The 26,910-nt window shown below is 51.3% G+C and overlaps 10 protein-coding genes across 10 annotated transcripts; 3 read left to right on the plus strand and 7 right to left on the minus strand.

Annotated features, from left to right (window-relative positions):
- Positions 1–652: 652 nt before the first annotated feature.
- On the plus strand, positions 653–1,275 carry HMPREF1120_06123 (uncharacterized protein; the record flags this gene model as incomplete). Its single annotated transcript, XM_009160318.1, has 2 exons — positions 653–775; positions 826–1,275. The coding sequence occupies 2 exons, from the start codon at positions 653–655 to the stop codon at positions 1,273–1,275; spliced, it is 573 nt and encodes a 190-aa protein (XP_009158566.1).
- A 3,744-nt stretch (positions 1,276–5,019) lies between these two features.
- HMPREF1120_06124 (uncharacterized protein) lies at positions 5,020–7,871 on the minus strand. Its single transcript, XM_009160319.1, has 2 exons — positions 7,489–7,871; positions 5,020–7,434 (listed from the first exon to the last, which is right to left on the minus strand). Exon 2 carries the CDS (start codon positions 6,551–6,553, stop codon positions 6,083–6,085), a length of 471 nt encoding a protein of 156 aa, XP_009158567.1. The 5' UTR covers positions 6,554–7,434; positions 7,489–7,871; the 3' UTR covers positions 5,020–6,082.
- A 2,300-nt stretch (positions 7,872–10,171) lies between these two features.
- On the minus strand, positions 10,172–11,648 carry HMPREF1120_06125 (uncharacterized protein). The gene is made up of 3 exons (XM_009160320.1): positions 11,322–11,648; positions 11,030–11,242; positions 10,172–10,938 (listed from the first exon to the last, which is right to left on the minus strand). The coding sequence occupies exons 1-3, from the start codon at positions 11,332–11,334 to the stop codon at positions 10,421–10,423; spliced, it is 744 nt and encodes a 247-aa protein (XP_009158568.1). The 5' UTR covers positions 11,335–11,648; the 3' UTR covers positions 10,172–10,420.
- Positions 11,649–11,672: 24 nt separating this feature from the next.
- On the minus strand, positions 11,673–13,754 carry HMPREF1120_06126 (dimethylaniline monooxygenase (N-oxide forming)). Its single transcript, XM_009160321.1, has 2 exons — positions 12,273–13,754; positions 11,673–12,219 (listed from the first exon to the last, which is right to left on the minus strand). Exons 1-2 carry the CDS (start codon positions 13,442–13,444, stop codon positions 11,874–11,876), a joined length of 1,518 nt encoding a protein of 505 aa, XP_009158569.1. The 5' UTR covers positions 13,445–13,754; the 3' UTR covers positions 11,673–11,873.
- A 1,257-nt stretch (positions 13,755–15,011) lies between these two features.
- HMPREF1120_06127 (PAP2 domain-containing protein) lies at positions 15,012–16,235 on the minus strand. The gene is made up of 2 exons (XM_009160322.1): positions 16,011–16,235; positions 15,012–15,958 (listed from the first exon to the last, which is right to left on the minus strand). The coding sequence occupies exons 1-2, from the start codon at positions 16,212–16,214 to the stop codon at positions 15,125–15,127; spliced, it is 1,038 nt and encodes a 345-aa protein (XP_009158570.1). The 5' UTR covers positions 16,215–16,235; the 3' UTR covers positions 15,012–15,124.
- Positions 16,236–16,455: 220 nt separating this feature from the next.
- Positions 16,456–17,169, plus strand: HMPREF1120_06128 (uncharacterized protein; the record flags this gene model as incomplete). The annotated part of the gene is made up of 1 exon (XM_009160323.1): positions 16,456–17,169. One exon carries the CDS (start codon positions 16,456–16,458, stop codon positions 17,167–17,169), a length of 714 nt encoding a protein of 237 aa, XP_009158571.1.
- HMPREF1120_06129 (adenylosuccinate lyase) lies at positions 17,076–19,077 on the minus strand. The gene has a single exon (XM_009160324.1). The coding sequence runs from the start codon at positions 18,785–18,787 to the stop codon at positions 17,336–17,338; it is 1,452 nt and encodes a 483-aa protein (XP_009158572.1). The 5' UTR covers positions 18,788–19,077; the 3' UTR covers positions 17,076–17,335.
- A 655-nt stretch (positions 19,078–19,732) lies between these two features.
- Positions 19,733–21,239, plus strand: HMPREF1120_06130 (carboxymethylenebutenolidase; the record flags this gene model as incomplete). The annotated part of the gene is made up of 2 exons (XM_009160325.1): positions 19,733–20,063; positions 20,353–21,239. The coding sequence occupies 2 exons, from the start codon at positions 19,733–19,735 to the stop codon at positions 21,237–21,239; spliced, it is 1,218 nt and encodes a 405-aa protein (XP_009158573.1).
- On the minus strand, positions 20,023–22,652 carry HMPREF1120_06131 (uncharacterized protein). Its single transcript, XM_009160326.1, has one exon. The coding sequence runs from the start codon at positions 22,150–22,152 to the stop codon at positions 21,298–21,300; it is 855 nt and encodes a 284-aa protein (XP_009158574.1). The 5' UTR covers positions 22,153–22,652; the 3' UTR covers positions 20,023–21,297.
- An 866-nt stretch (positions 22,653–23,518) lies between these two features.
- Positions 23,519–26,152, minus strand: HMPREF1120_06132 (uncharacterized protein). The gene has a single exon (XM_009160327.1). The coding sequence runs from the start codon at positions 25,982–25,984 to the stop codon at positions 24,251–24,253; it is 1,734 nt and encodes a 577-aa protein (XP_009158575.1). The 5' UTR covers positions 25,985–26,152; the 3' UTR covers positions 23,519–24,250.
- Between the last annotated feature and the right edge of the window lie 758 nt (positions 26,153–26,910).

Below are 26,910 nucleotides of genomic sequence, written 5' to 3' on the forward strand. Positions count from 1 at the left end.
TGGCCCTTTGCCCGAAACTTGAGGGAGGCCTTTTCAGGCTGTCGCTGCCAGAACCGAACTCAACTGGAGCGGAGGAGGTCCGAGTTGCTGTGGCAGTGGCTGTGGCAGCGGCAGGCCTGTACGGGACTGCGCCAACTTTAGGTGGCTGCATTTTCATGTCGCTTAAGGTAAGGAAGGAATTAATCAATAAAAGCACCTGCATTGGTGAAGAACTGGCACAGCACAGGCACCGGGGCTGGCACTGCTGCCGTGCGGTGCAGTGCAGTGGTCGGTATAAATGGCACCCTTAGGCGTGGATCGCCCCCAGTCCCGTCCCCATCACTCGCCCGGCTGAGTTCTCCGGCTACTTCTTCCACATCATCGTTGCCCTTGTTTGGCCCACATTGACACGGTACACTGCACTGGCAGTGGCAGTCGTGTTGAGCCTGTTCAAGTTGTGGCACCCAATATCGTGCCTACCTACATAACAATACCATCCTCTCTCAGATCGTCGTCTTCTTTAGCATCTTTGTTTACGGCTGACGGTCGCCTCATTCATGTCGTCAACTCTGCGTCGGCTCGGGTAACGTGGTGAGAATATCCACCGACAGACCAGCAAGCAGTAAGATAGTGAGCCGAATCCATGCACTTTATTATCACCCCGCCCGCCTCCATGTCTCAACCTTTGGCGCCTCGTCCCAGCCAAGGGCCAGACTCTCCGGAGGGGTTGGCACATTCACGGCGTCCTCGAAAGATATCGACTGCTTGTGGGGCTTGCAAGCAGAGGAAAACCAAAGTAAGATGTCGCGGCACCTCTTCTGACTGTATAACTGATTCCACGTGTAGTGCAGTGGCGGTACACCCTGTAGTGCATGTGCCACGAGAAGGACCCCGTGTGTCTACGATGCCACTTCTGATCAACGGCGGAAGATTGCCAACCAACGCAACGTCCAAGAACTAGCAGACGCCCTCCTCCAACTCGAGAGACATAAGCAGCTGCTGGGCGGCATCATTGCGACCATCAGGGCGGGCGACAATACCGCCAACGAGGATCTGATTCGCGTAATACGCTCTGGCGTTGACCTGTCGCAGCTGGCGGCACATGTACGCAACGAATGCCGATCAAACATTGCCATTCAACAGGTGTACGACCAGATCGATTTCAACATTGACGGGCCTCGAGAATTACCATCTCCAACCCAAGTACTTGGTGGGATGGCACCCGGAGGAGAACTCAAGCTCACTGCTTCCCTCACGTCGGAATCAAGCAGCGACATTGGCAGAAATCAAGGTTGACACGCCATGCAGCTTGAAGTTTTCCGATTGTGAGGAGCGGAGCACGACACAGGCAGAGACAGAGGCAATTGTCGGAGCTCAGAGCAGAGGCTTGGCCATTTACGGTAGACGGGTCGATATATATATGGTCAGCTGGGTTGGCCTGAGAAGGAAAGCCCGCTCATCGCAACGACTCTATCCGTGAAGTTTATGACATCCAGCGCTGGCCGAGACAGTCGGTCGAGCCATGTGAGAAGGCTTCTTTCCAGGATCGGGCTTTGCAGAATGAAGAGCCGGCCGGTGGTCCTAAACTCACGGCTCGATTCAGATTGAAGACCGCAGATGCCGAACTTGCAGACATGGTTTCGTCAAGCACGTTTGGAGGTCAGTCGAATGTGTACAGAAAGACGATCTCTGCAAGGCTGTTCGTTGATGTTTATAATGCCTTCTTGTCCTCCATTCCACCATTTTTGCGAGGAGGGCATGAGCTTAGATCAAATGCCGGAGCAAGACGGCCATGGCTCTGGGAGAAAGACCCTCGGCTCTCAAGCGGAGTTGATGGAGCCGCGCACCCACCGATAACCTTACTGGCCGGTGTTAGCTTGGGGCAATCTTGTACAGCCCATGGCAAAGCAACGAGCGAACCAATAGAATAACTCTAGTCGAGACTCGACGCAGAACCTCGAATTCGAAGACGCCATCTATTATTGGACCTGGGAAAGCGGGGGCAGCTCCATCTTCGATTCAGCTGAGCGATCTTCAAATGCTTGAAAACCCATGAGCAGAGTGCCTCGAATGCCCCTTTAATCGGTACGGACGGCCCCCCGAAGCTCGGCCAAAAGCACCCGACGTCAATATCCGGAGGCAATTCCATTGGTGTGACATCTGTGGCTCCTCTCCTCGTCAGTTACTGTAGGATGGAAGGATGCATGCTGGAACTGCAAGACGATTTGAAAGTTTCGTCCGTGGTTGTGGAGATCGAGTACTATCGGCATGCGCCATGGCATCACAGTCGAGCAAGCTCACCTTTACCAGCGACCTCGGGACGGACAAGGTAGTGCACCTCCAATCGCACCTCTTCGTGCGCGGACTGGCGACAGTAGACACAAACTTACATTCCTCTAATTGGGCTCGTTTGTCTATATTTCTATTGCTGAGACTACCCGCCTGCAGGATCCAAGGAAGGCACTTAGTATTGACGAAAGAATATATCAGTATGGGACATTACAAAAGCAACTGATTCAAAAGACAGAGCTCACAATTGCTCCAATCCGCGACTCCGGCATGGCCTTCCCCCGCCTCCACCAGCCCAACGATTTTGTATTCACCCAGGGGAACATCACTGTGCATGGGATCGTCCTTCCCTAGGCCCCGCGAGTGCCATGACCGAAACACGAAGAAGAGTACGATATCTCCGCGGGTGAAGGCTGTTTAGGTACAGCAGCAGATTGCTCCATAAAGAAACTGCGCCACCGGCAAAGGTGGCCGTCTATTAGACGCCCGAATTCCCATCAAATCCCATCGATAAACACCTAATTACGGCAAATGCTGCAGTGCCGAAGAGGTGCCTAGGGTATATACATATCTATCTACCCAGTACCCACCAACATGTACACTCCCCTGGTCATTTATCGTGTGCTGCAAGATCAGTCGCGGAGCCGGATCTATCCATTGGACGACTTACCAGTGCATCATGGATGATAAGGTCACCGGCATCTCTGGACCCTAGTTTATTCTCAAACTTTTGCTCACGATGCGAGCCTGAACAGAGCAGGTCTGTCAAGAATCAAGCGTGATCCTCTCCTGGCACGACAACTAGTAACGTCTTCATTTCAGGCAAGACCTCGCCCCCAGATGTTGGCGACAACCCGGGGCAGTCGACTGACTCTTGTCTCGGCTACAGCTTCCGGCCTTACAACGAGCTTTGAACTGGAAAATTTCCATTCAAGTTGCAGCCACGGTGCCACACTACTGCCCAGGTGCGCCACTAGTAGCTAATCGACATGATCCATCAAAACGGCGAGAAGTACTACCCTACCTTTCTTGCTGGAAGGGTTGGGTTTTTATGGGTGTTTTATGCTAGGGATCATCGATGCTCGAGCTTGAAACCACTGGCATTTCAAGAAGTCCTAAGAATGCAGTGCTACAAGTACTAGTACACCAATTACGGTCTCCCTTCTTGTCAACGGCTGAATTTGTAAGGTACCTGCTACTAGGTAGGTACCATACCCTCAACGATTTCTGCGTGTTGGCCAACCCAGGGTCCAAATTTGTGGCTTGTTTGTTTGCCTGCCTATTCAAAGGATTTCGGTTTCTCTGATAAGCCGACTTGTGAGTGGGCGCGCATAACAGTGCTGCTACCTACCTGGTAGGTACCTGGATAGGTTACCAGGTTCTCACTGCATCTCGTAATTGATAAGGTACCTTGCCCCAAGGCAAACACTGTCTCGGTAGTACGGTAACTTGGGCCAAAGTAATAAAGCCAGAACGGGACTCATGAGTTCTCAAGAGGTCTTCTTCCAACTCGGTGAGCTAGACAACTCATCAACAGTGCCAGACGCCTCTGTTTTCCGATTCGATCCCTTCAACTTGCGGATGGACTGGCCCCTGCCTTGGGTCACTGACAAGATGACGTACAAATTACTAGTACAATGCAATAATAAGGTACCGTATATTATACCCCGATCCCCTTGTCTCTTCGGCAGAGGATGATGCAGCCCCTAGCCTTGCCGAAAATTCATTACTAGTACTTATTCCTACCTTAGGTACCTAGTAGGTATCATATAATTATCGGAATTCATATTCCTCATGACTGTTCAGTGGCACATGGTTTTTCAACCTCATCTACACTGCCTTGCTGGACGGCGGAAAGTGTATCCTGCACTGCATTCAAAGTTCTGAAATCTGGACAAACCTGGACCAGGCATCCGCCGTCCGGGCTGCTGTGATGCATTGAATTTCAATCTTAGCCGTTCATTCCTACCTAACTACTAGTACTGTAATATTTTCTTCAGTAGCTGTGTGCTCATTGGACGACTCGGACGAGGTTCCCTTTCTCAGGCTGGCTATCAATGTCATGGTGTGGAGAGGGGTCCTTTTCCAGCTCGTAGTGTACATAACAGTCAGGCTCCGGCCTCTTTCTCCGCGGTGTGCTGTCTCATTCATTACTATTACTGCACCTACCGCAGTGTCTGCTGACTCTGATCTATGCAAGCTTCCAGGGTACAGGCAGTGGCAGGTTGTGGAGGAGAAAAAAAAAAGTAGAATGATTTCTGCCAACAAGCAAACATCGGAAACATCCGATCACTAGTAACATATTGGCATGGCTGCCGCTGCAGGGCAAACCGTTGATGACGGACATATGAGCCGCTTACTTTTGCCCGGGAAGCATACCTACCTTGCAGGAACAGTGGCTGACACCTTTCTTAGCACGCCGGCAGCCACTGTGCAGCGCAGGTACCTAGGTAATTGCAAGGTTGTGTCGCCTGATGCCTCTCAAGGTTTGGGCGTTCGGATGCCAGTGTAGTAGTAGCGTGGATTGTCCAAGGGCAAGTACTAATTAGTTCAAGTTGCTGGGTGCGGTACCCAGTAGGTAGTAGTAGAAGGACTGTGGCGCCGACGTTGAGTTTCCTGCAGATGCACTAGTTGTACAGGGGAGGAGAAAAGTCCCGAGATCTACATACGTTCTTTGCTGTATGCCTTACCTAGGTAGGCACCTGGTACATAAGTGGACAAACATGCCCTTCTAGTACTACTAGTATGGAGACAGGGACAGGCGCCCATCACAACCATCAGGCGTACTGCAGTGGCTGCTTTGATTGTTGATATTATTGTTATTCTAATTCAAAACAATATTTTTCCTCCAACCAAGGCCGCCCGGTAATTATTTCCAGCGCCTTCGGGCGCCGCGGCAGACATAACCGAAAGAAAAACAAAAAGAAAAAGGAAAACACCTCAGGCGGAAACAGCTCCCGGGTCCAACCCCCATGGTGGCGAGGTTAAAAGGAGACCCTTTGAGAACAACAAGCCATTCGCTCAGATGCACCGGAATTTAAAAACCGCTGCTAGCCGCCAGCAAACAAAAGCTAATGTAGTGATGGGCTCTTGCTTCTGCTACTGCTAGGGGTAGATGACCTGTGTCATTCTGCGCAGAGTCCGGAAGATACAGCCTTGGTCGATACTGGTCATAGTCTGTGGTAGATGACGAGGCTGACAATTCCGATTATGACGTCCCAGCCAAGGGCGCTTATTGCCGGGTTTGAGTTCACGGCCGCCAAAATCTCCCGGACTGGCAACTCTCGACCGCAAAACGCCACCACCTGCATGGCTAGCCAGCTCAAGGTGAGGGATATGTATGGCACCGTGTAGAGACCAACACCGGAGTCAGACCCAAGTGCAGGGTGGGTCGTCCGGGCTGACACGGTGGTACTCTGCAAGGATGCAGGTGGTCGAATTAGATAAGGGGCAAAAAGAATGATTCGGGTGCCCAGCAGCACAAGCCAGAAATATCCGGTACCGACAGTCTTGGGGGCAAGGCTGAAGATCCCACGGTACGCCACTGTCAATGTGATGCAAATCCACGGACCTGTCGGCCTCAAATTCCGCGGCGACTGGTCGGAATGTTTCCCAGCCCGAAGCAGGACCGAGAGAAGAAACAGATTTTGCGCGAACGAAACTGGGAGAATCTGGTCCAGCACAAAAAATGCCCAAAGCCGTGGAATCCGATGGCGAACACCTGTACCACAGACGGTGAGTTTCGGGTGCAACCATGAAAAGGAAAAGTCCGAAATGGTGACCAATGCAATGTCATGTACAGTACCTTGGTCGCTCAAGTGTAAAGATTCCAGCCATACGAATACAGCAAGGCCAACTCTGTCCACCAAAACCGCTGTGGGCCGTTACAGATCGCCTCGCCGAAGTCCTGGAACAGGTTTGACTCCACCGACCAATTCCACACGCGCAGGGCCATCATATCTGCCCAGTCTTTAGGGGTTGCGTACCGGACTGGCTGATCTCGCCTCGAGACGACAATATGCGACAGAGCCCAGCTTCGATACGATTGAATAAGAAAATCCAGCATGTGGTAAGAAAGGCTGCAAAAGCTCAGTACGGCCAACCCCATCAACACAAGAATTGTGGAGTTCCGAGATTGTCCACGCCCAACAAGCGTGGCGTGCTGAAGCTGTCGATATGCCCTTAGCAAGTCAAGTGCTATCAGCCCTGTCAAGAGGATGGCTGCAACCATGTACAGATAAAACAAAAGTGCGCCAACAACATTGGAGTCAACGACCGCGGCCATCGTGTTGGCAATAGGGACAATAAGGGACAAAGGCACCAGCGAAAATCAATCTCATCGGCAGGCTTAAATTGGAACATGTCTTTAGGTACCTACCTGCTTCACTGATACTTTGATTCTGCCTGCGCCTTACAACAAGTCGTGACGACATTTCCCACACACCTAGTCCTGCCGCCGGGATTCGAGGTCGGGACAATCATGCCCCGAGAGTTTCCCAGGGCAGAAAACGGGAACATGACGGCCAGGCTGACATGGCCTAGGTAAGCGTCCGGGACAAATCTCATCTTCCTAGATATTGTTCGGATCGCTCATGTGAAAGCAATACATGCCCCGGCCACCTATCCTCAGTGGCAAGGGTGTGGTACTCACTTCCAAACTTCGGTGTATACGAGACCGGTGGGGTTGAGTGCAAAAAGAGCGGGTAGGAAAGCAGCGCTGACTATGTTTTGTGTCTTTCTTTTTGCCCTGGTCAGGAAAAGGCTCATCTGTACCATGGCGCATTGTGAGAATTCGTCGGGGTCCTTGCGCTGTTCCTCAGACGTGTGTTTGGTCTAGAACGGGGTTCGACCGACGACCACTCTGTATACAGTCTTGTCGAAATCGTGGGGGAATATCGTATGGAGGAATGCGAGAAGCTAGCTTGTTATCCTGTGCACCGCCATGCTCACTGCCTGCACGTTCAGATCAGCTTGCTTTCTCAAAATCGTCTTCCCAACGAAGCAAGGACTTGGTGTCTCATTGATAGACAGCCGAACAGAGAAATGACTGTCCATATTGGGACCGTGGTATAGCGCGCACGATACCGTCGAGAGACTCAGGAGGACCTGCAGCATCGCTAATAGAGTCAGAGGGCTGTGAGGAATCGGAAATCAGACTGCCACGACCTGCGTCAATGAACATCAGAGAGCGTCCCACTCTGGCAAGCGGAAAATACAAACCCGAAAGTTGTTAAAAAGCCCATTCACTGCCAGGGCTGCTTGTTATAGAGCACAGCATTCTCAGACGATGCTCAACACGGTCATAGGAGACGCAACTTGGGCTCTGAAGAAATGCCATAGCGGTGCAATTTTCGACTACCCGCGTGGGTTCCCATCACACAGACTCCAGATGACGCTCAGGAAGCCAATGAAGGGTAGAAGCTTTGAGATACCAGGCCAAAATAGAGCAAATTAGCTGTCATGAGAAATACCTGATTCCACGGCAATCGGGTACTGACACCGAATGCACTTTGGGACTTCCCAAATTTTGCTGAAAAAGCAACAGAAAACGCAGGACAGAACAGAATAAGAACGCCTCACGAGTGATCCATTTTCCACCAGCACAAGGTGTTGTGTTTGGAACACTAATAGGATACTACTATAAGCAAAGTCCCGGGCTCACGACTTGAGGCTTCTCCTGTGGTCCAATCAGAAGCGGCAATCTGGGTGAGGAAGTGACTTCCGGTGCGAGTGTCGAGTCCATCCAGTCAATCTCCGGCTGCTTTGGGTCACTAGTTGCCAGGAAAAGACCTTATAGTCAGATCCTTCACTGTTCATCATGTTCTTCTCCCATTTCTGCAATCTCCTCTGTCTTTTCACAACTCAGGAGCTTGTTCTTCCTATGGCCAATTCAAGTTGCAGTCGCCCCTCGCGGCCTGAAGAGCCTGTGTAACCTGTACGTTGCTACCTCCAGGCTCACAAGTATAGGTTCCACCTTTTTCTCAACAAGTTGAGACGGCTTTCACGTCCTAGGACCGTCTCTCAGTGAGACCAGCCGACCGCATGACCTCCCACCATTGGTCCTATCTCCGGCAGCCTTATTATCATGCCTCGCTCGCTTTGACTCCCACCATGAGCCTCATCTCCTTGACTGGATCGCGCACGGATGGAAAGCAAAGACGTGAAGCACTGAGCTCAACTCTCGGCGGAAGAAGAATAGAGTCTGAAATGGCGAGAACAATGACGGGAAAACATCACCGCCTGGATATCATCAAGGACGAAGTTGGCATAAAAACACAGCAATGTCCCACCAGTTCCCAACACGCACTCCTCGTCCTCTGCAAAAATGCCAGAGATACGGATACAATGCTGCCGATCCAATCCTTTCGCTCCTGCAATGATACCTATCCTGAAGAGAATTGTGAGGCTCACAAAAGCTTGTGATTAGGATGATTTTGGCTGTTTGCAAGGACAACAAGAGATGCCAAACCACCAAAAAAAGCATACAGATTGTTCCCGAGCACTCAATGAAATAGGTTATTAGAACCAGTCACGTCTGGTACAAAGAGTAAGTCTTTCATGAAGAAGCAAACATCCATCTCAGGCTCGAAGAGGCACTGGAGTGTCGCCACATTACAGCTCTGAAATACAGGAAAACCCTCCTCGTCAGGCAAGTCATTTTAACCGCGCAGACCAGTCTTTTGAGGGGTATCAAAACTCAAATGACTCGACCAATGAAGCCAGCGATGTCGTTGATTTCCAGCTAATCATCGAGCAGAATACTCTATATACGATGTTGTACACCCGTAGGCCAGGGAGCCTGGCGACTTGTTGTCGTCTCGCTAGGCCGGCGTGGATCACTCCACCACACCAACGCGGAAGAGGCGCAACCGAACAACAAAAACCCCGACTGAAGCTAAAAGCGACCGCAAAGGCCATGAAATATGCGCTCCGCAGGTCTGTTCCTGCTGATCAAAACCGTGGGTCCTGTCTGATCTCGGCGCTGGTCGCTCCAAAAACGTCGTCTCGTCGTCAGTCCGCAACTTCTCCGCTGGCATACCGTGATGATGATGGACTTGTCTAGCGATCCAGCAGCCTAGAGCCGTATGCTTGAGCAACTCGCATCTATGCTACATGGTTCATAGGATTTCAGCTCTAAGGGTCTATCTACCATCTATGGCCAAGTCCTAATTTGCTTCCAGCATTGTCACCATTTCTGCACTGTGCCCTCCTTAATGCTCCAATCTGCAAGTCACCTTTCTTGCTCCTGTGCCTCCTGATTCTGGTCACCGGATTTAGATCTATTCATCACCCATGTCTCGGCTTCACCTAGCATAGCAGACGGATTTTCTTTACACCTTTCCACTGGCATATGCACTGCGGATTCCGTGGGTTGGTCTCGTCGTTGTCTCGACCCGGTCCGCGCCAGGTTGCAGTCATTGCTTGCTGCCGTGAAAACAAATGATTGACCTCGACCTCGCAACAATGAGTGACAATGACTCAGAAGAAGCAATCACAGTCCGTCGGTAGGTTTCTTGCGTCCAACCCTCAAAGAATTGACAATTTCTCTGCGGCCGGGTTTGTTTATTGCAGTTCTCGCAATGGATACCTATCTCGTCCAGAATGCCGTCAAACTTGGAATGGCATACATCAATGCGCCAAGCCACGCAACGGTGAACATGGCTGCAGAGCAATAGCGGGAATGGATGCAGTCATCCAGAACCTTCTTAGCAAAGGTGTTTAGTAAATTGTTAGCCCCTGTACGACTGGGCTAATGAAACCTCTGCTATCTTGATTTTGTGCCGGGGGAGTGGGTGGGTAGGTTTTTCCTGGTTGCGTACCGGGTGTGTACTTAATGAGGACGCTGCTTATTTAGACAGGTGCTGCTCCGGGGTGGTCTTAGCAACCGACGGAGGAAATGCAATGCCAGTGTAGGATAATGAGGTTGTATTCGAGTCTAGGCTACAAGTGTATACAATAACATAATATCCATTGTGCAAAATGCGAACCTCAGAATTGATAGTGGGTATCAGGCAGGTCCTTTTCCCCCAACGACATGTCATTTAGTGGTTTCGATGAATGTACTGTCATACTGTACCTCCCACACCAAATTAGAAGTCCATGCCCATCCTCTCCGGTGACCAAGGTACCCGCCAAAGCAGTGTTCGAAAACTTAATCCGCACCAAACACTCGCTTATCGTTATCAAACACCTCAAAGTGAGCACGGTAAAGCCTTTTCGGCACCCAGGTCAAAAAATCAAAGACCTTGGTTCCCACCACACAGGCAATAGTAGCACTGAACTGCCAGACAACAACGAGGAAAACACCTATCCCCCACGGGACAAGAAACTTGATCCACTCACTCGTCTGGTACAGATCATTCTGCGACTGAATGTAATAATACTGCTGCTGACGGCCATCCTGTGTCGTTGTTGAAGAATTCGAAGAAGAACCGCCGTTGATTCCATTCCTTGACGCCCGTCTGTTCCTCACATTTCCGTCGCTCTCTCCTCTTACCTTTCGAAGAACCAACTCCAGAGGACCAGGTAGTGGTGGCGGTGGCTGTTCAGGATCGGTAGTCAACTGCAAAACAGTAACCAGCTTCACGGGTGCATTGTAAAAGGGCACGATCCACAGCTTGAAGTTCTGCCGGATCGAGACGTAGAGAAGGAGGTTGTCTCTGTCGAATGCTTTGATTCAAGTCAGTCTTGACCGTCTGACTCTCTCTCTCTCTCTCTCGCCTACGTACTAGTAGACTAAGGTTGGTACAGCGGTACTTACCAACACTGTCCACCCAAACATCAATATGTGGACTTAGGATCTTGTACCATCGATAAATCATGATGATCAACCATATTGAGCCCGCGAAGCTTCCGGTCCGGCAGAATGGGTGGGTGAATGATGCCGAAGGGGTGAAGTAGGTTTCTATTGTTGCTCGTTGAAGCGCCGGAGGAGCGGTGCATAGTGTTCGGATGATCCGCGGGATTTCGGCGACTGCATAAGGTATACGGTGGTTAGACAAGATCAAGAGACCCCCTTTCGGTACGTTGCCAACCGTGTATTGGATGCTTACCTGGGTCATCCATCGTCCACGAGTATATAAAGATAAAGTAGCTAGACTTGGACTCTGGCTTAGTGGAGGAGGACCGATACTGCCTGTGCTCTTATTGTTCAAGTTCTTCGGGCTGCATGCAGGGATGTCACCAGGAACGCATGGAGGAGGAAGTGCTGGCTTAGGACGACAGGTGTGATGTATGACGGCTCTTTCTCCAACAGCTCACAAGTGACTCAGGAGGGGGAGGCCCGATTATAAGGACTATAGACTGTAATATCAACAACAGAATGAAAGGCGTTAATCTTGTGGTGTGGTTATGCAGTGCCAGTTTTGTGTGAAATGTGTGGACGGGGATGAGGCTCAATGAAATGTTTGAAGTCCCAGCCTTGTGGGTATTGGATTGACGTCATTGTTTTCTACCTAGGTACCTCAGCTGGTAGGTAGTTCGTTGCAAGTTTGGCATGTGAAACAAAAGAGTCCACAGCCACTCTACAACCACATTCAAGTCGTACAGCTACGCAGGAGAGCTATAGCCATTAATATCCTAAAAAGACCACATATACTGCCCAATCACTTTTCCTTTTCCTCAGTATAGATGCTCTTCTTGTAACCCAGCCCATTTCGCAGCCTGTCTTCTTGCTCCACGACTTTTGCCGGCAGATCCTTTCCGATTCCGAAGAAGACGAAAAGTGCCCACTTCCACCTAAAAGGGTTGATCAATGTGATGAAGAAAAACCAGTAGAGTAGTTCTGAGTAAGTAAAGAAGTCGAATGCTTTGGTTGGGGCCAGTGCCTTGATTGCACTTGTGAAATCAATCCAGCGCTTCATCCACCAGGTTCGAGGCGTGGTGAGAGGATCGACTAAAAACATCAACAGCATGCGGGTATAAATGCCGATGTGGTAGTTTCCAACCGTGCTAGAGTATGATTGTCAGCATGAGATAGGAGAATGAGGATCTGGCAAACTTACCCAATTGCCGAGACATATGTCGAGTTAATAGCGCATATCGATGGAGTTGCCGGAGGAAAACATTGGATAAACCACCGAGGGGGAACGTAGCCATCATCAAAACATTCATCGGGTAGAAATGCGAGACTGGGACGCTTGTAGCCAGTCGCCATGATGATGATGTCCCCTTCAACCAACTTTTGATGTCCAGGACCGCCCTTGGGGACACGCTTCGCTCGGTGGTTAAAGAAAATGCCATTCTCTTGGACCTCCTCAATGTCTCCACGCAACCATGCTGCTTTGCCGGCCCGTATCCAGTGGAATATCTCACTGTTCACCATGGGGGTCTCGGTGAACAGGCCTTGGTCGGCAGGAGCAATATCTCTAAGATCGCGGTAGAAAAAGAGGCGTAGGAGATTCTCGGGGATCCATGACAGAAATGTTTCTTGACCGAAAATGTTGAAGGCAAGAAGAGCATCCACAAATGCATTTCGTGGGATGATCCATTTGTCGGATCTTGCCAGCACCTTGATGTCGGCCGCTCCCGTGTTCACCGCCCACTCAAGAGCCTCGACCGCGCTCGCACCTCCGCCCACGATGAGGACCCTTTTGCCTTCAGCATCTTTCTTGTCCAGTTCGGAGGAATGATAGATCTCGCCCTTGAACTTTTCCTGGCCCGGAAGATGAGGCATCTTAGGGTCACCGCAGGTCCCAATGGCGGGGATGATGCCGTCAAATCTGCCATTGGAGACATCGTTGAGGATCCACCGGCCCAGCTTGTCCTTGTATATCTTCTCGACCCTGGTATTGAACTTTGTTTTTTCTTCCAGATGATAACGGTGCCATAGCTGTCGGATCTGACCAACAATTTGGTTCTGCTTGGGATAACCCTCGTCCCATTTGATTGAGGGATGGAACCGATACATGACACTGTGGATTTGCAGGCCTGAGGTGGTGTTTACGTGGCTCCATATTCCACCGAGATGTTTTTCGTCCGCCGCTTCAAAGATCGTCACATCGAAGCCGTGTCCAACGCAGTGGGCAGCTGCAGACACACCCGTGAGGCCGGCACCGATGACAGCAATCTTTGGCCGGCGCAATCGTGCTCCCGGGGGAGGTGGTCTGGGCGAGAAGATTTTATCGAGGATCCATTGTAGGATGGTATAGAACCAGAACACAGGACTGAAAGACATGGCCACGATGTTATTCCGGAGGTGGCCGAAGGAGCTGGACGCCGCAGGACAGGGAATACAATCAATATATCAGACGGTGAAGGGGACTTTCAAGGAGGAGCAAATGTCGCCTATACATAGTATTACCACAATGTAGAACTCGTAGTAAGGTACTTCAGGCAATCAACAAGGTACCGACAGAGAATCATACAGTCCAAACGTCATAGCGGATGTTCCAACACCGAAATTCACGTTGGATGCCGAAGTTTGGAAACTGCTCCGGGGCCGGTTTCCAGAAGTCAGCGTCAGGGCCCACAACGGTCTCTCCCGCACGAAAAGCATGTGAAAGTCGGACAATCAGGCACCAGATCGTGCCGCTTCGAATTTGCAAGCGACGACGAGGCTGACACGAAACAACATGCATGGCAACACTACAGGCATTTAGTTGTCGGACCAGGCGAACAGTGGTCTTATTCTGCTACCAGTCGAGGGCCATGAGGTGGTCAACGGCTTGCATCTCACACTTCCTGCCTACTAGTAGTGAGAGCAATGTACAACGTAGGCCGGCCTTCATCAATGAGAGCATGGACGTCTGACCTGGTCGACAGCAGCTCCTGGTATGGAATTGCGGGGGGATTGCTCTCCCGTCGAAAGCCTTAAGCCTCCGGAAGTGCCTGCAGGGCTTGGTGGTCACCATGGGCAGTTCGCAGTCTCTCTATACGAGGAATTGAATCGATCATGCCAGACAGGAGTCTACAATATTGTATATGTAGCCTAAAACATGACCAGCATGCAAATTGCACAGCCTGTCGCAGAATACGTGGCTCATATTGACGGAAGAAACGACTGTACCAAGTGCGATCTTGGAAGGTGGGTTGTTACGCGTTAGCAGGGAAGCTGCCGCCCACTGCACCACATGTTTCATGTTTTGCCCCCCGAGAGCACGTACACCGCATACGTCAACCTCCCAGATCTTGGTTCTCGGATTCACACCGGTACCATTCCACTCAAGTTTCACCTGTGACAATTCCAGTTACAAACGAAGCATCACTCTCGAATTCCTGTCCTTACAACTACACCTTGATATCCAACTGAAAGAACGCATTTATCCTTCGGACCTGTAAGCATACCGCATACCTATATTCCCCAGACTCGACGGCGCCCACTCCTGACATCTAGCCCACTGCAGATACAAATACTTTGCCTGTCCGACTATTACCGGCGCTCGTTCAACCTAATAGCCTAACAATCATGCCTCCATCTTCCATCTCCTCAACCTCGAGCATCACAAAGGGTGTCAAGGGCCCCACGAAACCCTGCATTCCTTGCGATTGCGGCGACTACGAGTGCGACTGCTGCATCATCCCGTGCACGGTCATGTAACAAGCAACCAGCCAATATGGCTTCTACCTAATGTTCTTCGCGATGCGAATGGGGATGGGATACATGTGCTGCTCAACACCTAGGAACATGGCGATCGGGTACAGCATTGGGCCACTGCAGTTCTGGAAATGCAACATCACCGCAAGTGGCGGTCATTGGAGCAAAACCCTCGCAGTATGCTTGAATAGAGCACCTTGGGTCCTGATCGAGCTTGAAGCACAGCACATCTGCATTGGTTACGACGGCACGATTGACTTCTGGGAAAGGATTGTAGGTAGTGAAACTCATAATACATTATTGTTAAGCAACAAAACTACCTTACGGTGGTTCCGATCGCCCACCAGTCTCTGGTGATCTCGCATGCGTGAGAGGGTATGTCTGCACCTCGTCATCCGACATATCATCCAAGTCGAAATCCGGGTGGACTTGATCCTCCACGTCCCGGCTCTTCGCTATTTTGGCTGCTTCGGACTCTGCCGGGCTCGGATATGGTACATCACACTTGGGGTGGTTGAGCGGGCGGTAATAGCGCCTATAAGAGAAATATGCAACCAACATGCCCAAAAGACTTCCGCAGGTAACATCGAAGACATCATGCCGGTAGTCGGCCAACCGTGACATGGCAATGAGCGATGCTCCGACCAGCGGGGCCATGACCATCAATACCCTGCTCAGGTCTGCATGTGGTCGAAAAATCCGAAGTTGGCCAGCCAGGAACAAAGCTAGATATCCTAGTCCAGAGAATGCCCAGCTGCTGTGGCCGCTCGGAAAACTGCGCCAGCCATCATGTAGTCTATGATGGTTTGTCTCCGTACAGACAGATATCGTAACCAGTTCATGCTCGGGCGTTCCTGGCTGTGGTTTGCATCGCGCGATCAAGTCGGGACGAGGCCGGCCAACGGCATTCTTGATAATGTCCGTGAGCAGCGAGCTCAGGAAGAGGCTGACGAGGAGGCCAAAGATCGTGACATGTGTCTTGTGCAAACCTGGTCGGAATACCAAGGACCACATGATGATGAATACCAACGGTCCTACTCCTGCGTATATGATGTTTTCCAGGTTCGATACCCGTTGAACAAGCGCATGGGGATATTGCTTTGCGTGGTCGTCAAGGGTGAACATGCGATGAAATGGCTCGACGAAGAATTGTGCCTGTTGCATTTATGAGTAGGGGAACCACGTAGAGAGTGCCGATATAACTCACCCCGAGGTACGCAGCGAAAAGGAGCGCAAGTCCAACATAATCGGAAGCGTACGACCGTCGCCAGAACCGCCTTACTGAGCCTGCGACGGCCCCGGCATCGTTAGTCGGACGCCACATCTGGGGCTGCTGAGGTGCTTCACAAGGTCTGACTGAGTTTGCAGTCGTGTCGATGGACCATGAAGAGGATGAAGAGAAGCATGTCATGGGAGGCAGTGTCAGATATGATGAGGTTCTAATAATGAGGCGCCTCTGAGACGATTCCGCAAATGCTGGTTCGTCATTGGTCCTCACGACAACACGCGCCTTTGGAACCATTGACCCGAGCATCACGCTACCATCACAACGATTGTCGGTTACACATGCATCATCAACTTTCACAACTCATGCAAAAAATGGTCTAGGTTGCAAGTAATTGCCTCAAGAAGCACTGTCCGTTTAAATCGCCATGGCGGACCAAGAACAACCGCAACAACTTCCCGAGGCGCCTTTTCCAGCACCACCGCCCTTCTGGAAACATTTCACCGTTGCCAACGAAGAGCAGTTGAGAAAACTGAAGGCCCAAGGAAACGACGGTTCCGAGACCAAGAAGTTGCCTCTCCCTCTGGCGTACCTGACTCCCCCTCCGCCCCCGCCTGCGACAGCGGAATACTACACAACTTTCGGACAGAAGCAGGTCATCGACCCTACGAAACCGTCGTCCTTACCCAGAGATCAACTTCTCTTCGACCCCGACAGTCCTGACCTCAACCATGCTGTGCTCCTTGACCGCCTCACCAAATCCTTACTGCTCAACTTTCTTGAATTGACGAGTATCTTGTCGCTCGATCCCACAAAATATGCGGAAAAGATGGAAGACATTAGACAGTTGGTGCTCAATATCCATGTGGTCATCAATATGTACCGGCCGCATCAAGCGCGAGAGAGTGTCAAAGATATGCTTGAGGAAATTCTCGAAGAGGGCCAGCGGGAAATAGACGAGTGCGACAGACTCAAAGAGCGAGTGGAGCAGTTTTTACGCAATGTGGGTGAAGTGAAGACTGCCAACGGTGTGGATGGTTCTATACCGGCGGATGGTGCTTCAGCTGGGCATGCTTCAGACGACGCGAAAATGGAGGAGCAAATCAAGTTGTGGAAAATGATTCACGACATGACGGATTGAAGCGTACCATTTGGTTCGGACGATGAAGGCAGACATCCTACGGCCCGGCGGCAGCAAGGTACGAGCCGAGAAGTGCCACGCTTCTCCTAGAGACGAAACTACAGCAGTTCTGAATCTCAAAATCATGCCGATACGTCCAAGGAGGGACTGATTTTTTGCTGTTTATTTACACATGAATCTCCGCGGCCGCCACACTCTGGATTTGGTCCTTGTAAGGATCCAGCGCTGGTGCGACCTCCTCTTGGACGAACTCGTCCACTTGTTCGGGGGAACGGCCAATGAACTTGGCAGGGTTCAACAGATCGTCCTCTGTCAGTTCGCTCCAAATCGGCTCGAAGAATTTCTCCTTGCGAACCCGCTCTACCAAATCATTGGGCTTGCCTTCCTTTTTCACCACAGCGCCTGCTTGATGGGACAAAACCCGGATCTGCTCATGGGTTTCTTGTCGGCTCGCGCCCTTCTCGCACATACGCATAATCATGGTTTCAGTGGCCATGAACGGCAATTCTTGCTGCAGACGGCTGTTGATAACCGCAGGATAAACGACCAATCCTGAAGACACGTTTTCGAGGAGGATGCACAATGCATCGGCGATCAAAAACATTTCCGGAATGTCTATTCGTCGAATGGCCGAATCGTCCAAGGATCTTTCGAACCATTGATGGGCGTAGGTGGCTCCGAACCCGAGAGGGAGGAAAGCCAACTTTCGGCCGAGCGAGCACATGCGTTCTGATCGCATGGGATTCCGCTTGTAGGCCATGGCAGAAGACCCGATCTGGTCCTTTTCGAACGGCTCTTCGAGTTCTTTCAGCATTGCCAGATGACGGATGTCGGTACCGATGTGTTCGCAGGTTGTACCGAATGACGCCAGAGCATTGGCAATGTCGAAGTCGAGCTTGCGGTTATAGGTTTGTACCGAGACGATAGATCTCTTGCTGAAGCCTGCCTTCTTGGTAACCAGCTCGTCGAGCTTCTTAACCTTTTCGTGGTCTCCATGGAACAATTCGAGGAATGATGCCTGCGTGCCTGTTGTTCCTTTGACTCCTCTAAAGCGAATGTCGGACCGGGCTCGCTCGAGGTTTCTCAAATCCATCAGCAGAGATTCAATCCACTGGATAGCTCGTCTTCCGACCGTGATAGGCTGGGCCGGTTGGCCATGGGTGAATCCCAGGCAGGGAAGAGCCTTGTATTCCACAGCAAAGTCGGAGAGCTTCTTGATGCATTTGGCGAGTTTGGGCAAGAGCAGAGACAGGCCCTCACGCAACGACAGCAAGTCACCATTGTCCGTCACGTAGCACGAGGTAGCGCCCAGGTGGATGATTCCGGCCGCCGCGGGCGCTCGTAGACCAAATGCGTGGACGTGTGCCATGACATCGTGACGGCGTCGTTTTTCCTCCACCGCTGCAACTTGGAAATCCTCGTCCGTCATGGTCTTGGCCGCTTTCATCTGGCTGATTGCTTCGTCGGAGATGTCAAGACCGAGCTCCTTCTCCCCTTCCGCCAGCCAGATCCATAGTTGGCGCCAGTTTTCCGACCGCGTGCGCGGCGAAAACAGGGTGAGCATTTCTTTGCTGGCATATCGGGCCCCTAATGGGCTCTGCCATGAGTCGTACGACATATTGGCAGCAAGATGTCAATAAAACAATGTACCCTTCAATGAGTTTGAACAAGTTAAGCAAAAGATGATCTGGTCCCGTTTAGCCAATGCTTCGTAGAGGTATATAACAAATTTTTGTATGCTACAAAGTTTACTATTTGCGGGCGATCCCGGCTGGGGAACCGGAGGAGGTGCCAAGCCTTGCAGTGATGGGTTCTGGACTCACTGGCACGGCGGACTGCGTATCGCACCTGAAACCTGATAATCCTGAGCTGTCTTCTTCCTCTGGTGCAGCAGTATGTTGCAGAAAGACGTACTATTACCTTCCGATTATACCCTGGTAGTATCGTTCGTTCCAAAGGCTGGCTTCAAGTTGTACCACTGGCTGAAGTTGGCAAGATCCCTCGCCGCTCTTACAGTTCGCTCTTCATACTACTAGTAGGGCGAACCACAACTCCGAGCAAGCTACTCCGCAGTTTCATCGACACTGCAGACGCTTCACCGTACCGTATCATTAGCTCGCACCGGCAAATGCCGGTTTACGTCACTGTTCACAACACCCCTGCAAGCCGAAGCCTTGGACTCGATTGCTTCAGCCCCATATTGCCATACTACAAGGTCACTTATTCCAAGTTACAAGGCCAGTCGCACCCAAGTACACCAATTGAGTGGCCTATACCCTGGATCCCAGGTACCGGATCTCGATTCCTTCAGACATCTTGCGTCGACTGACCCTTGTCCGGGACTTTTCTTAATGTGTCCTGTCTTCCCTGACAAGACTTCATCATCTATCCCTTTCTCATCTTCACTCTATATGCCCACAACCATTACTATACCTGACAGAAAGTATCAGAGTTCCATACGCCGATATCATTGACCAAACCCCGACCATTGAGGCTACCGGGATTTTAAGAACCAAGGACCTAAGACATACTTCGCTTCGATCCTACGACCTATTAGCCCACCATGGTCAAGATCGATTTGGGTGGCCTCCCCACGGTCAACATCGACACGAGCCACCCCAGCGAGGTCAACATTGGGGAAATGAAACGAGACATCCGACGACGCATGAAGGGTGGCGGTGGTCGAGCGGTCCATCTGAGTTGGGACACCCACAAGCCGCGACTCGTGTTGACCAGCGACACGGACGACTTCGATCCCACCATAATTTCGCATTTTCAGGAGGAAGGCTTCCAGCTCAGTTATCTCGTCTACTCGGGCAACCGGTCCGACTATTTGAACAGACTACAACACTTGCAGGATCCACTTGAATTGGGCGAGAGGTACGCAATTGTAGGTAAGTAAGTATGCATGTCTGTATATCCGTTAAAGCGACCACGAGTTCTTGTGGACATGATGAAACTCCCACCTCTGGCGGACGGTGCAAGGTCACTGTGTTTGTTGTGACGACCAATGTCATGGCCATCTACGGGCGGTCGAAGAAGGTAGCAAACCGTTGCCTTGTTCCAACAATTCCCCAGCAAGGTCACCCGCACCACTGCCATCATCAATCTGTGGTCACTTCGAAAACGCATGCTGTATACGTCAACATCCGGTAACCAACTCCATCTAACCAAACCTCGCAGCCTACGGTGACGCCGCAGCCCTAGTTCTCGAAGCATGCATGAAACCGATGCCGAAGCTGATTGCTGTGGTGGCCTACTATCCACCATACATGCCCAAGTCAACGACGAATTTCCCACCGACGCTGAACGTACTGATCCACCTGGCGGGCACCCAGAAGTTCGGCACGCGACACCCATCGTACCGCTACCCAGGCACTCAACCCGGGTTCGCAGAGCACGATCTCGACGAGTACGACAAGATCGGCGCGTCGCTAGCCTGGTCACGCACTCTGTCCGTCCTCCGGACGGCATTTGACGTCGAACCGTTCGACATTGAAGCGGCCTGGGAGAAGCATTTACGGCTAGAGTTTGGCGACAAGGACGCCGATCGGACCATGAACACGATGGCGCGCCATCCCTACGTCAATCATGTGCCGACCATGACGGGTGGTATTGGACGACACGAGCTGCGTCGGTTTTATCGCGACTTCTTCTGTCCGGGACACCCGAGCGATTTGAATATCCGCTTGCTCAGCCGCACTATTGGGGTTGACCGCATCGTCGACGAAATGTACGTCAAGTTCACACATACCACCGAAGTTCCCTGGATGTTACCTGGCGTGCCGCCCACCGATAAAAAGGTCGAGGTTGTTATTGTTAGTGTCGTCGCCTTTCGCGGCGGGAAACTGTATCATGAGCATGTCCATTGGGACCAGGCTTCCGTTTTGGTCCAGATTGGTCTCCTCGACCCAAAGTATATCCCCAGGACATTCAAGACAGCCGAAGAGGGTAGAGAAGACGAGGTCGAGAGACTACCCGTGTGCGGAAGGCAGGCGGCCAGGAAGGTTTTGGATGAAGATAGCGCTCCGAGTAATCAGTTGATTCCAGATTGGGAAGAGGAGGACTGAAGTAGTGATAAACCCCTAATTTAACGCTTTAAAATGGTGAGAAGAATGTACCTTCCAATCACAACTTCACTGTCTTATCTTTGCCCGCCGCATGCTCAGTTTCAAGTTGTCCAGAACCCCCGCCGCCTCCATGGACCAATACCTGTACCTCACTGGCACCATTTTTGATCCGAGTATATATCTCCCCGAACCGCGTCCGGTCGGTGCGCACATAATCCTCAATATCGCGCCATACCCGTCGCGCTTTGGTCTGTTTTGTTGTTTTTGTGGTTGACGTCGTACTTGTCCCTCCTGCATCATTCCCATTTCCTTCGCTTTGGTCTATAAGCTCTAAGTCGGGAGTCAGCACCTGCGTCCTCATATACTCCCGACCCAGTCGCTGGCTCTCGCACGGGTCGAGCATTCGTTCCAGCACCGGGATCTGTTCGCCCGACTCGATTATCATGTGTTGCAGCAACTCGGCGAAAAGGGCATCTATCGTCGTAGAGAAATTGAAGTTGAAGTCGGATTTGGTTTTCAAACCCAGACCTTCGACTTCGCGACCATCACCTCGTGAGGCCGATGACAAGGTCTCCTCCCGCTTATCCGACGAAGCAGAAGCAGTTCTTACCCTTACCCTCTCAAACAAAGCCAACAACTTCTCTTTCGCTCGCTCATGGTCCAACCGATCATGTTCGGCCATACTTTGACCTTCATGGGGCCCCAAGTGCTCAATGAACGCCGGACGCATCACCAGTTCTTCCGAGATGTCATGCCGCACCAAGCGCCATGTGACTTCGCCCAACAAACGAATTTGAGCGTCGCGGGTGCGTGCCTTTTGGAGGAGGACTGCGTATTTGTTGATTGTGGCGTGGTCGTGTTCGATGACGGTGGAAAAGGAAAAGCTTCGTTCCATATCATCGACGGGATTCATACCAGCAGTATCGTCAGATTGATCATCTGGTGTTCCATTTCCCGGATCAGATAATGGTGGAGAAGAGTCGTTTCCCCAATGTAGACGTTCTGCTTGTCGACATACTGGTTCAGGTCGGTGACTTCGTTGGATTTCAGGCCGTTCATCGGCCTCGACTTGTTTTTCACCCGATTCGAAAGGGAGACGAGAGGGAAAAAGAAAGGGTCCACTCACTAGGTGGGTGGGCGCACAAGGATTTCAGTTTGTATCACGCCGGAGGCATGCATGCGGTGATGGTCGACCTCTATGACCGAGAAGCACTCACGGCCAGGACTCGCCCAGAAGGAGAAACCAAGATAGTAGTTTAGGTTGAATATCAAGGATCGGGTAGCACGGGGTCACTACACAGACAGACTCGTTTCAGCTTTAGTAGGGGTAGTCACACAACACACACCACCGACTGGCCCCCTCAAAAGGTGTAGCCCTGTCAAAATAGAGGTAGTTGTGGCTCCTCATCAGCTTATGGACCTCGGTGTACCTTACCTTTAGGTACCTACCTAAGTGCCTACTACTAGGTACAACGGCCGGATTCGAAATTAACGTCGGTGGGGGTTTTGAAGACGTCTGATTGGCCTTTCCGGTGACTAATTGAACACTAGCCACACTACAATACGGTAGTATAAGTGGCACACCTAGCCCAATGACTATTGGTTGTCTTTGCCCCAAGTAGTGTAAAATACGTGAGATAGGCTGTAAAGGCTGTAAAATAGGCACTGCTAGTTTACTTCTAGTAGTAGCCCCACGGACGTTAATTTCGAATCCGGCCATTGTAGGTACTGGTCGAGTAGCATTAATAATACGGGTCAAACGACGCAGGTTGCAGGGAAATTTCCCGCCGAAATGGGCGGTTGCTGCCGCTGCTTTGGGGGGTAATCTAGCTCTTTCCTTGCCAAGGTATTTACGTCACCCAAGGAGACCATTACCTCGACATTACCAACTCGACATCACCCTCTTCTCTTATAAACAAACGCACACCCCTCGTCTCATTGCTATGGTGACAATCCAAACCCACTCGGTCCGCAAGCCGAATTTAGTGAATCTCTGTCAGGGTCTTCGAACTGTTAGAGATGAAGCTGAGAAGCTTCAAAATCTTCCTGCCTCCCAGAGATGGCGATGCAATTGTAGCTGCGATTTAAGACCTCAGCCAACAAATCCAGAACCAATTTCAGAACCTCAGCCAACAATTCCAGAACCTTAACAATCAATTCCAGATCTTCAGTCAACAACTTCGGTCCCAGTTGCAGGCAAGGTATGTATTGCTATTGATTTTCCCAATATTATCCTGGTCTTATTTAGCTAATTCTATAGCGAAATCAACAATATGGCTCGGATTCAGAATTCATACGCTGCTACCCAATTGTCTCCTCTCACGCCACTGGTCAATAATTTGACTGCTGCTCAAATTCCCGGTTTCCCCGCGACTTCAAGATAAATTGCTCAGATGGAGGGGCCCGAATTGGATGCCCTCATACAAGAGTTGGGTGTAGCACCTACTGCAGAAAGTGTGGCTTCAAAGAGAAGGCAGTTAATAAGAGGATTGGTTGGTCTGGCAGCACAACCTGAAACCCCATAAAACGGAACACGCACCGATGGATTATTGTTAATGGCGTATGAGACTCGAAATTACCTGAGAATATTGCATTGAATGGAGTGCCCGAACCCGCAGGCAGTTTTCCAGGCAACAACTTTACAAGAGCAGTCCGGTGAAGCTCGGCAGGCCGCTTACTGCTTGTGACGCAGCTGGGGCGGGACAATAGTCAAGGCTGGCCGCCTGATTGCAACATTTAGGACACGAAAGACTGTCATGCTTTAGGTAGGTATTCTCCGGACACAACAATGGTGTCCATTAATGCTTGCCGATGATACACGATTAACCTCCCACCATCGTTGTGGATGATAACATGATGTAACCTGCCCTCATCGCCCTTTCACGTGAAATGTGTCATTCCGCTCAAACGCAGCACAGAAAACCGCACGTCAAATGCAGCTGAAATCATCATCCATCCTCAGACGGCCGAAGGCTCGGATTCGGCCCGATTCATCCAGTCAAGACATGGACTCAGGACTCAAAAACATGCCGGCTGTCCCATATCCGTCGTATCAATTCCTCCTCGGGCGAAAGCCCTTCGTGGTCGTCAATATGATGTTCATCTGGACTTCCCTGAGAGGGCGTTACTTCGATATCGTCATGACTGTTCCGACGCTGGAAATGAACTCGCCCACCTCGAGTTTTCGTACTGGTAGAAGGCGCTGGAGGCGATGACTTGTGGTCGTCGAGGCTGCGGCTTAGGACAGACTTTGCAAGCCCGTTCACCGTTGCCGAACTAGGCTCACGTCGACTCTGGGGCCTGCCTTTAGTAGCCGACCAAGGTGAGGCTGTGGCCCCGCCAATCTCTGCTGGCAGGATGTTATTCTCCTTGAGTCGAGTCAGGCTCTCCACAATAGGACTTCTAAATCTGCGCACAACCAGCAAATGCTTGATCGCAGTTTCGTAATCCTGCTTGACAGTGTTGACCTCGCCGGCCAAGGCTCGGTTCCTATTCCTTGAGGCCTGCCGGCCGTGCAACGACGTAGTGGAACCATAAGGAAGACCCATGCCAGTAGGCGGGTGAGTGGTGGGCGTGGCGGCACCAGCGCGCATCATCTCCCTCCGTTGCAGCTCCAGCCTTTGTTGTGTTCGGGACGCATTTTGTGGCAAGCGGGCCTTGTGGATGGTTTTTGTCCTCTCCGGCGATTCGGACGGCTGTGGCTTGTAGTGGGAGAGGAAATCCGACGGGGGGTCCTCGTCCGATCCATCCACAGCGTTGTGGCGTAGAGATGTGCCAGGCGTATCTGTAGGAAGAAAGTGCGACACCCCGCCGGCATCAACCGACGAAGCTCCTGGGACAGGTGCTGGAGCAGGGGTGGATGGAGTAGCATTCGCTGAGGCCGCATCGGCATGCGAAATATGAGTAAACGACCTTGATGACTCGCTTCTCATCATTTGAGTCGGATCAACATGTGCAGATACCGTGGACATGGCCGGAGGAGCGCGAGAAGCACGATGGTTTTGGTGAAGAAGAGGGGGCTCAGAGGGAACTTGGGACGGCGATATACCGGATCCTCTTCTGAGATCAGGGGCCGATCGGTTATTAGTCGTAAGATACGGTGAAGGCGGAGATGGCATCTTATCAGGGCGACCAATGTCCGACTCTGCGCGATGATTTGGCAATTCTTCACCGTTGGGTGTAGAAGCCCTATTAGGCGTTGAAGTCTTGGAATTGTTGCGTGTGAGCTCTGGAGATTGAGTCGTCGAGTCCTCCCATTCTTCCTCTTCTTCCTCATCCGACGAATGGTCGCCTAGCTGAAAGACACCGTCTTTCTTGTGTTTGTGTTTTGGCTTCGGGGCCGGCGCAAGCCCGACTTTCTTCAATGCGGGATGCGACAGATTTCGAGCCAGCGCGTTGGCCGATTTATTCTTGCGCAAATTCCCAAATGACGTGTCTTTGGGTAGCACAACGTGAGAGCTGTTCCGTTTCACTATGGATGCTCGTGGACTGTGTGGTGGTGTAGTGCCTCCTGACCTCTTTCTCTGATGGTGAAGGTCCGTGGTAATATTGGCCGTCGAATGAACTTTGCCCAATTTCACGAGTCCCTTTCCATGCGACACATTTCTCGCATGGCGGTTTACAACATGAGGACGATGAGCCTTGTGACCCGTGGCCTGTCTGCCGGACGATGACAGCGAATGCGTCGAGGACGTTCGCTCATTGAGCGACGGCCTTTTAACCGGAGAGGGGGACGCGGAAGGCATTCTGTTCGAGGTTGATGGGAGGGCGCGGAAATGTGATTATTGTTGACCAGAGTCAGACATGATTCTGTCCTTGAATGGGAATTTGCAGCACAGCAGAGCCAGCTGAGGTTACTTTGACTGCAAAGTGAAGATGTTGGGAACCGGACAAGGAACGCTGCTTGGGGTTGCAACTGCGGATGAACTTGAAGTCGATACCCACATCATCACGATTGGCATCATGCAGCGCAGGCGGCGGGATTGGACGCCCGGCACGTGACATTCGTTTACAATGTAGTATGTGCACGACCGACTTGGAAGACGAATCAACAAGGCTGACCTGGCCGCAATGGTACAAGTCATTGTAGTATTCTGAAAGGGTGCTTCTGATCGTCTTTCCAGCATTCTACGGTTACAATATATTTTCAGTCCCCGTAGAACTTAGTGAGGTCCGCAACTTGCCCAAGCACCAGGCTATACTTTGGATGCCCAAGGGGCGCGGCGCCTCAGAAGAGATCGTGGTGACATATAACATCCTCAACACAAAACAGGTCGTCTCATAACACCTAGCCTTGAGCACATAAGGATGTCATACGTACTCTGTAATCCCGATGCCATAACCTCGAAACGTCAAGACAGCGACAACCCACAGGTGCGGGTACACCTACAAACAGATTCAGAATCCTCAAAATCGTGCCCCTGTGGCTTTTGTTGCAAGACATCTGCGAGTTGCAACCAGTGTGTCAGCCAGACCATCCGCTCGACGGCACCGATGGAGCCACCCCTCTCACCGGGGGCCGGAGACAGGGCCGTTGTGCAGGCAGCATTGCCCGTCGTGCGGTCATATCAAGCCAAGATTGCGCCATGCACAGATGTTGAACCCCTGAGGAGGTCGCAGTATCAGTCAGCTCAGTACCGCATGCTGTGTAACTGGCATTATCGACCCAATA

This window comes from Exophiala dermatitidis (assembly GCF_000230625.1).
Source record: "Exophiala dermatitidis NIH/UT8656 unplaced genomic scaffold supercont1.5, whole genome shotgun sequence".
Classification (NCBI taxonomy): domain Eukaryota; kingdom Fungi; phylum Ascomycota; class Eurotiomycetes; order Chaetothyriales; family Herpotrichiellaceae; genus Exophiala; species Exophiala dermatitidis.

Excerpts from the sequence above, each read along its gene's own strand:
- HMPREF1120_06132 (XM_009160327.1), bottom strand. The coding sequence starts at position 25,984 with ATGCCTTCCGCGTCCCCCTCTCCGGTTAAAAGGCCGTCGCTCAATGAG.
- HMPREF1120_06125 (XM_009160320.1), bottom strand. Across the intron at positions 10,939-11,029 it reads TGTTTGGGTGGACAGTGTTG|CATTCGACAGAGACAACCTC; the intron begins GTAAGTACCGCT and ends CTTGAATCAAAG.
- HMPREF1120_06126 (XM_009160321.1), bottom strand. The coding sequence starts at position 13,444 with ATGTCTTTCAGTCCTGTGTTCTGGTTCTATACCATCCTACAATGGATC. Across the intron at positions 12,220-12,272 it reads ACATATGTCTCGGCAATTGG|CACGGTTGGAAACTACCACA; the intron begins GTAAGTTTGCCA and ends ATCATACTCTAG.
- HMPREF1120_06129 (XM_009160324.1), bottom strand. The coding sequence starts at position 18,787 with ATGTCGTACGACTCATGGCAGAGCCCATTAGGGGCCCGATATGCCAGC.
- HMPREF1120_06124 (XM_009160319.1), bottom strand. The coding sequence starts at position 6,553 with ATGGCCGCGGTCGTTGACTCCAATGTTGTTGGCGCACTTTTGTTTTAT.
- HMPREF1120_06131 (XM_009160326.1), bottom strand. The coding sequence starts at position 22,152 with ATGAATCCCGTCGATGATATGGAACGAAGCTTTTCCTTTTCCACCGTC.
- HMPREF1120_06127 (XM_009160322.1), bottom strand. The coding sequence starts at position 16,214 with ATGACATGCTTCTCTTCATCCTCTTCATGGTCCATCGACACGACTGCA. Across the intron at positions 15,959-16,010 it reads TTTTCGCTGCGTACCTCGGG|GCACAATTCTTCGTCGAGCC; the intron begins GTGAGTTATATC and ends TAAATGCAACAG.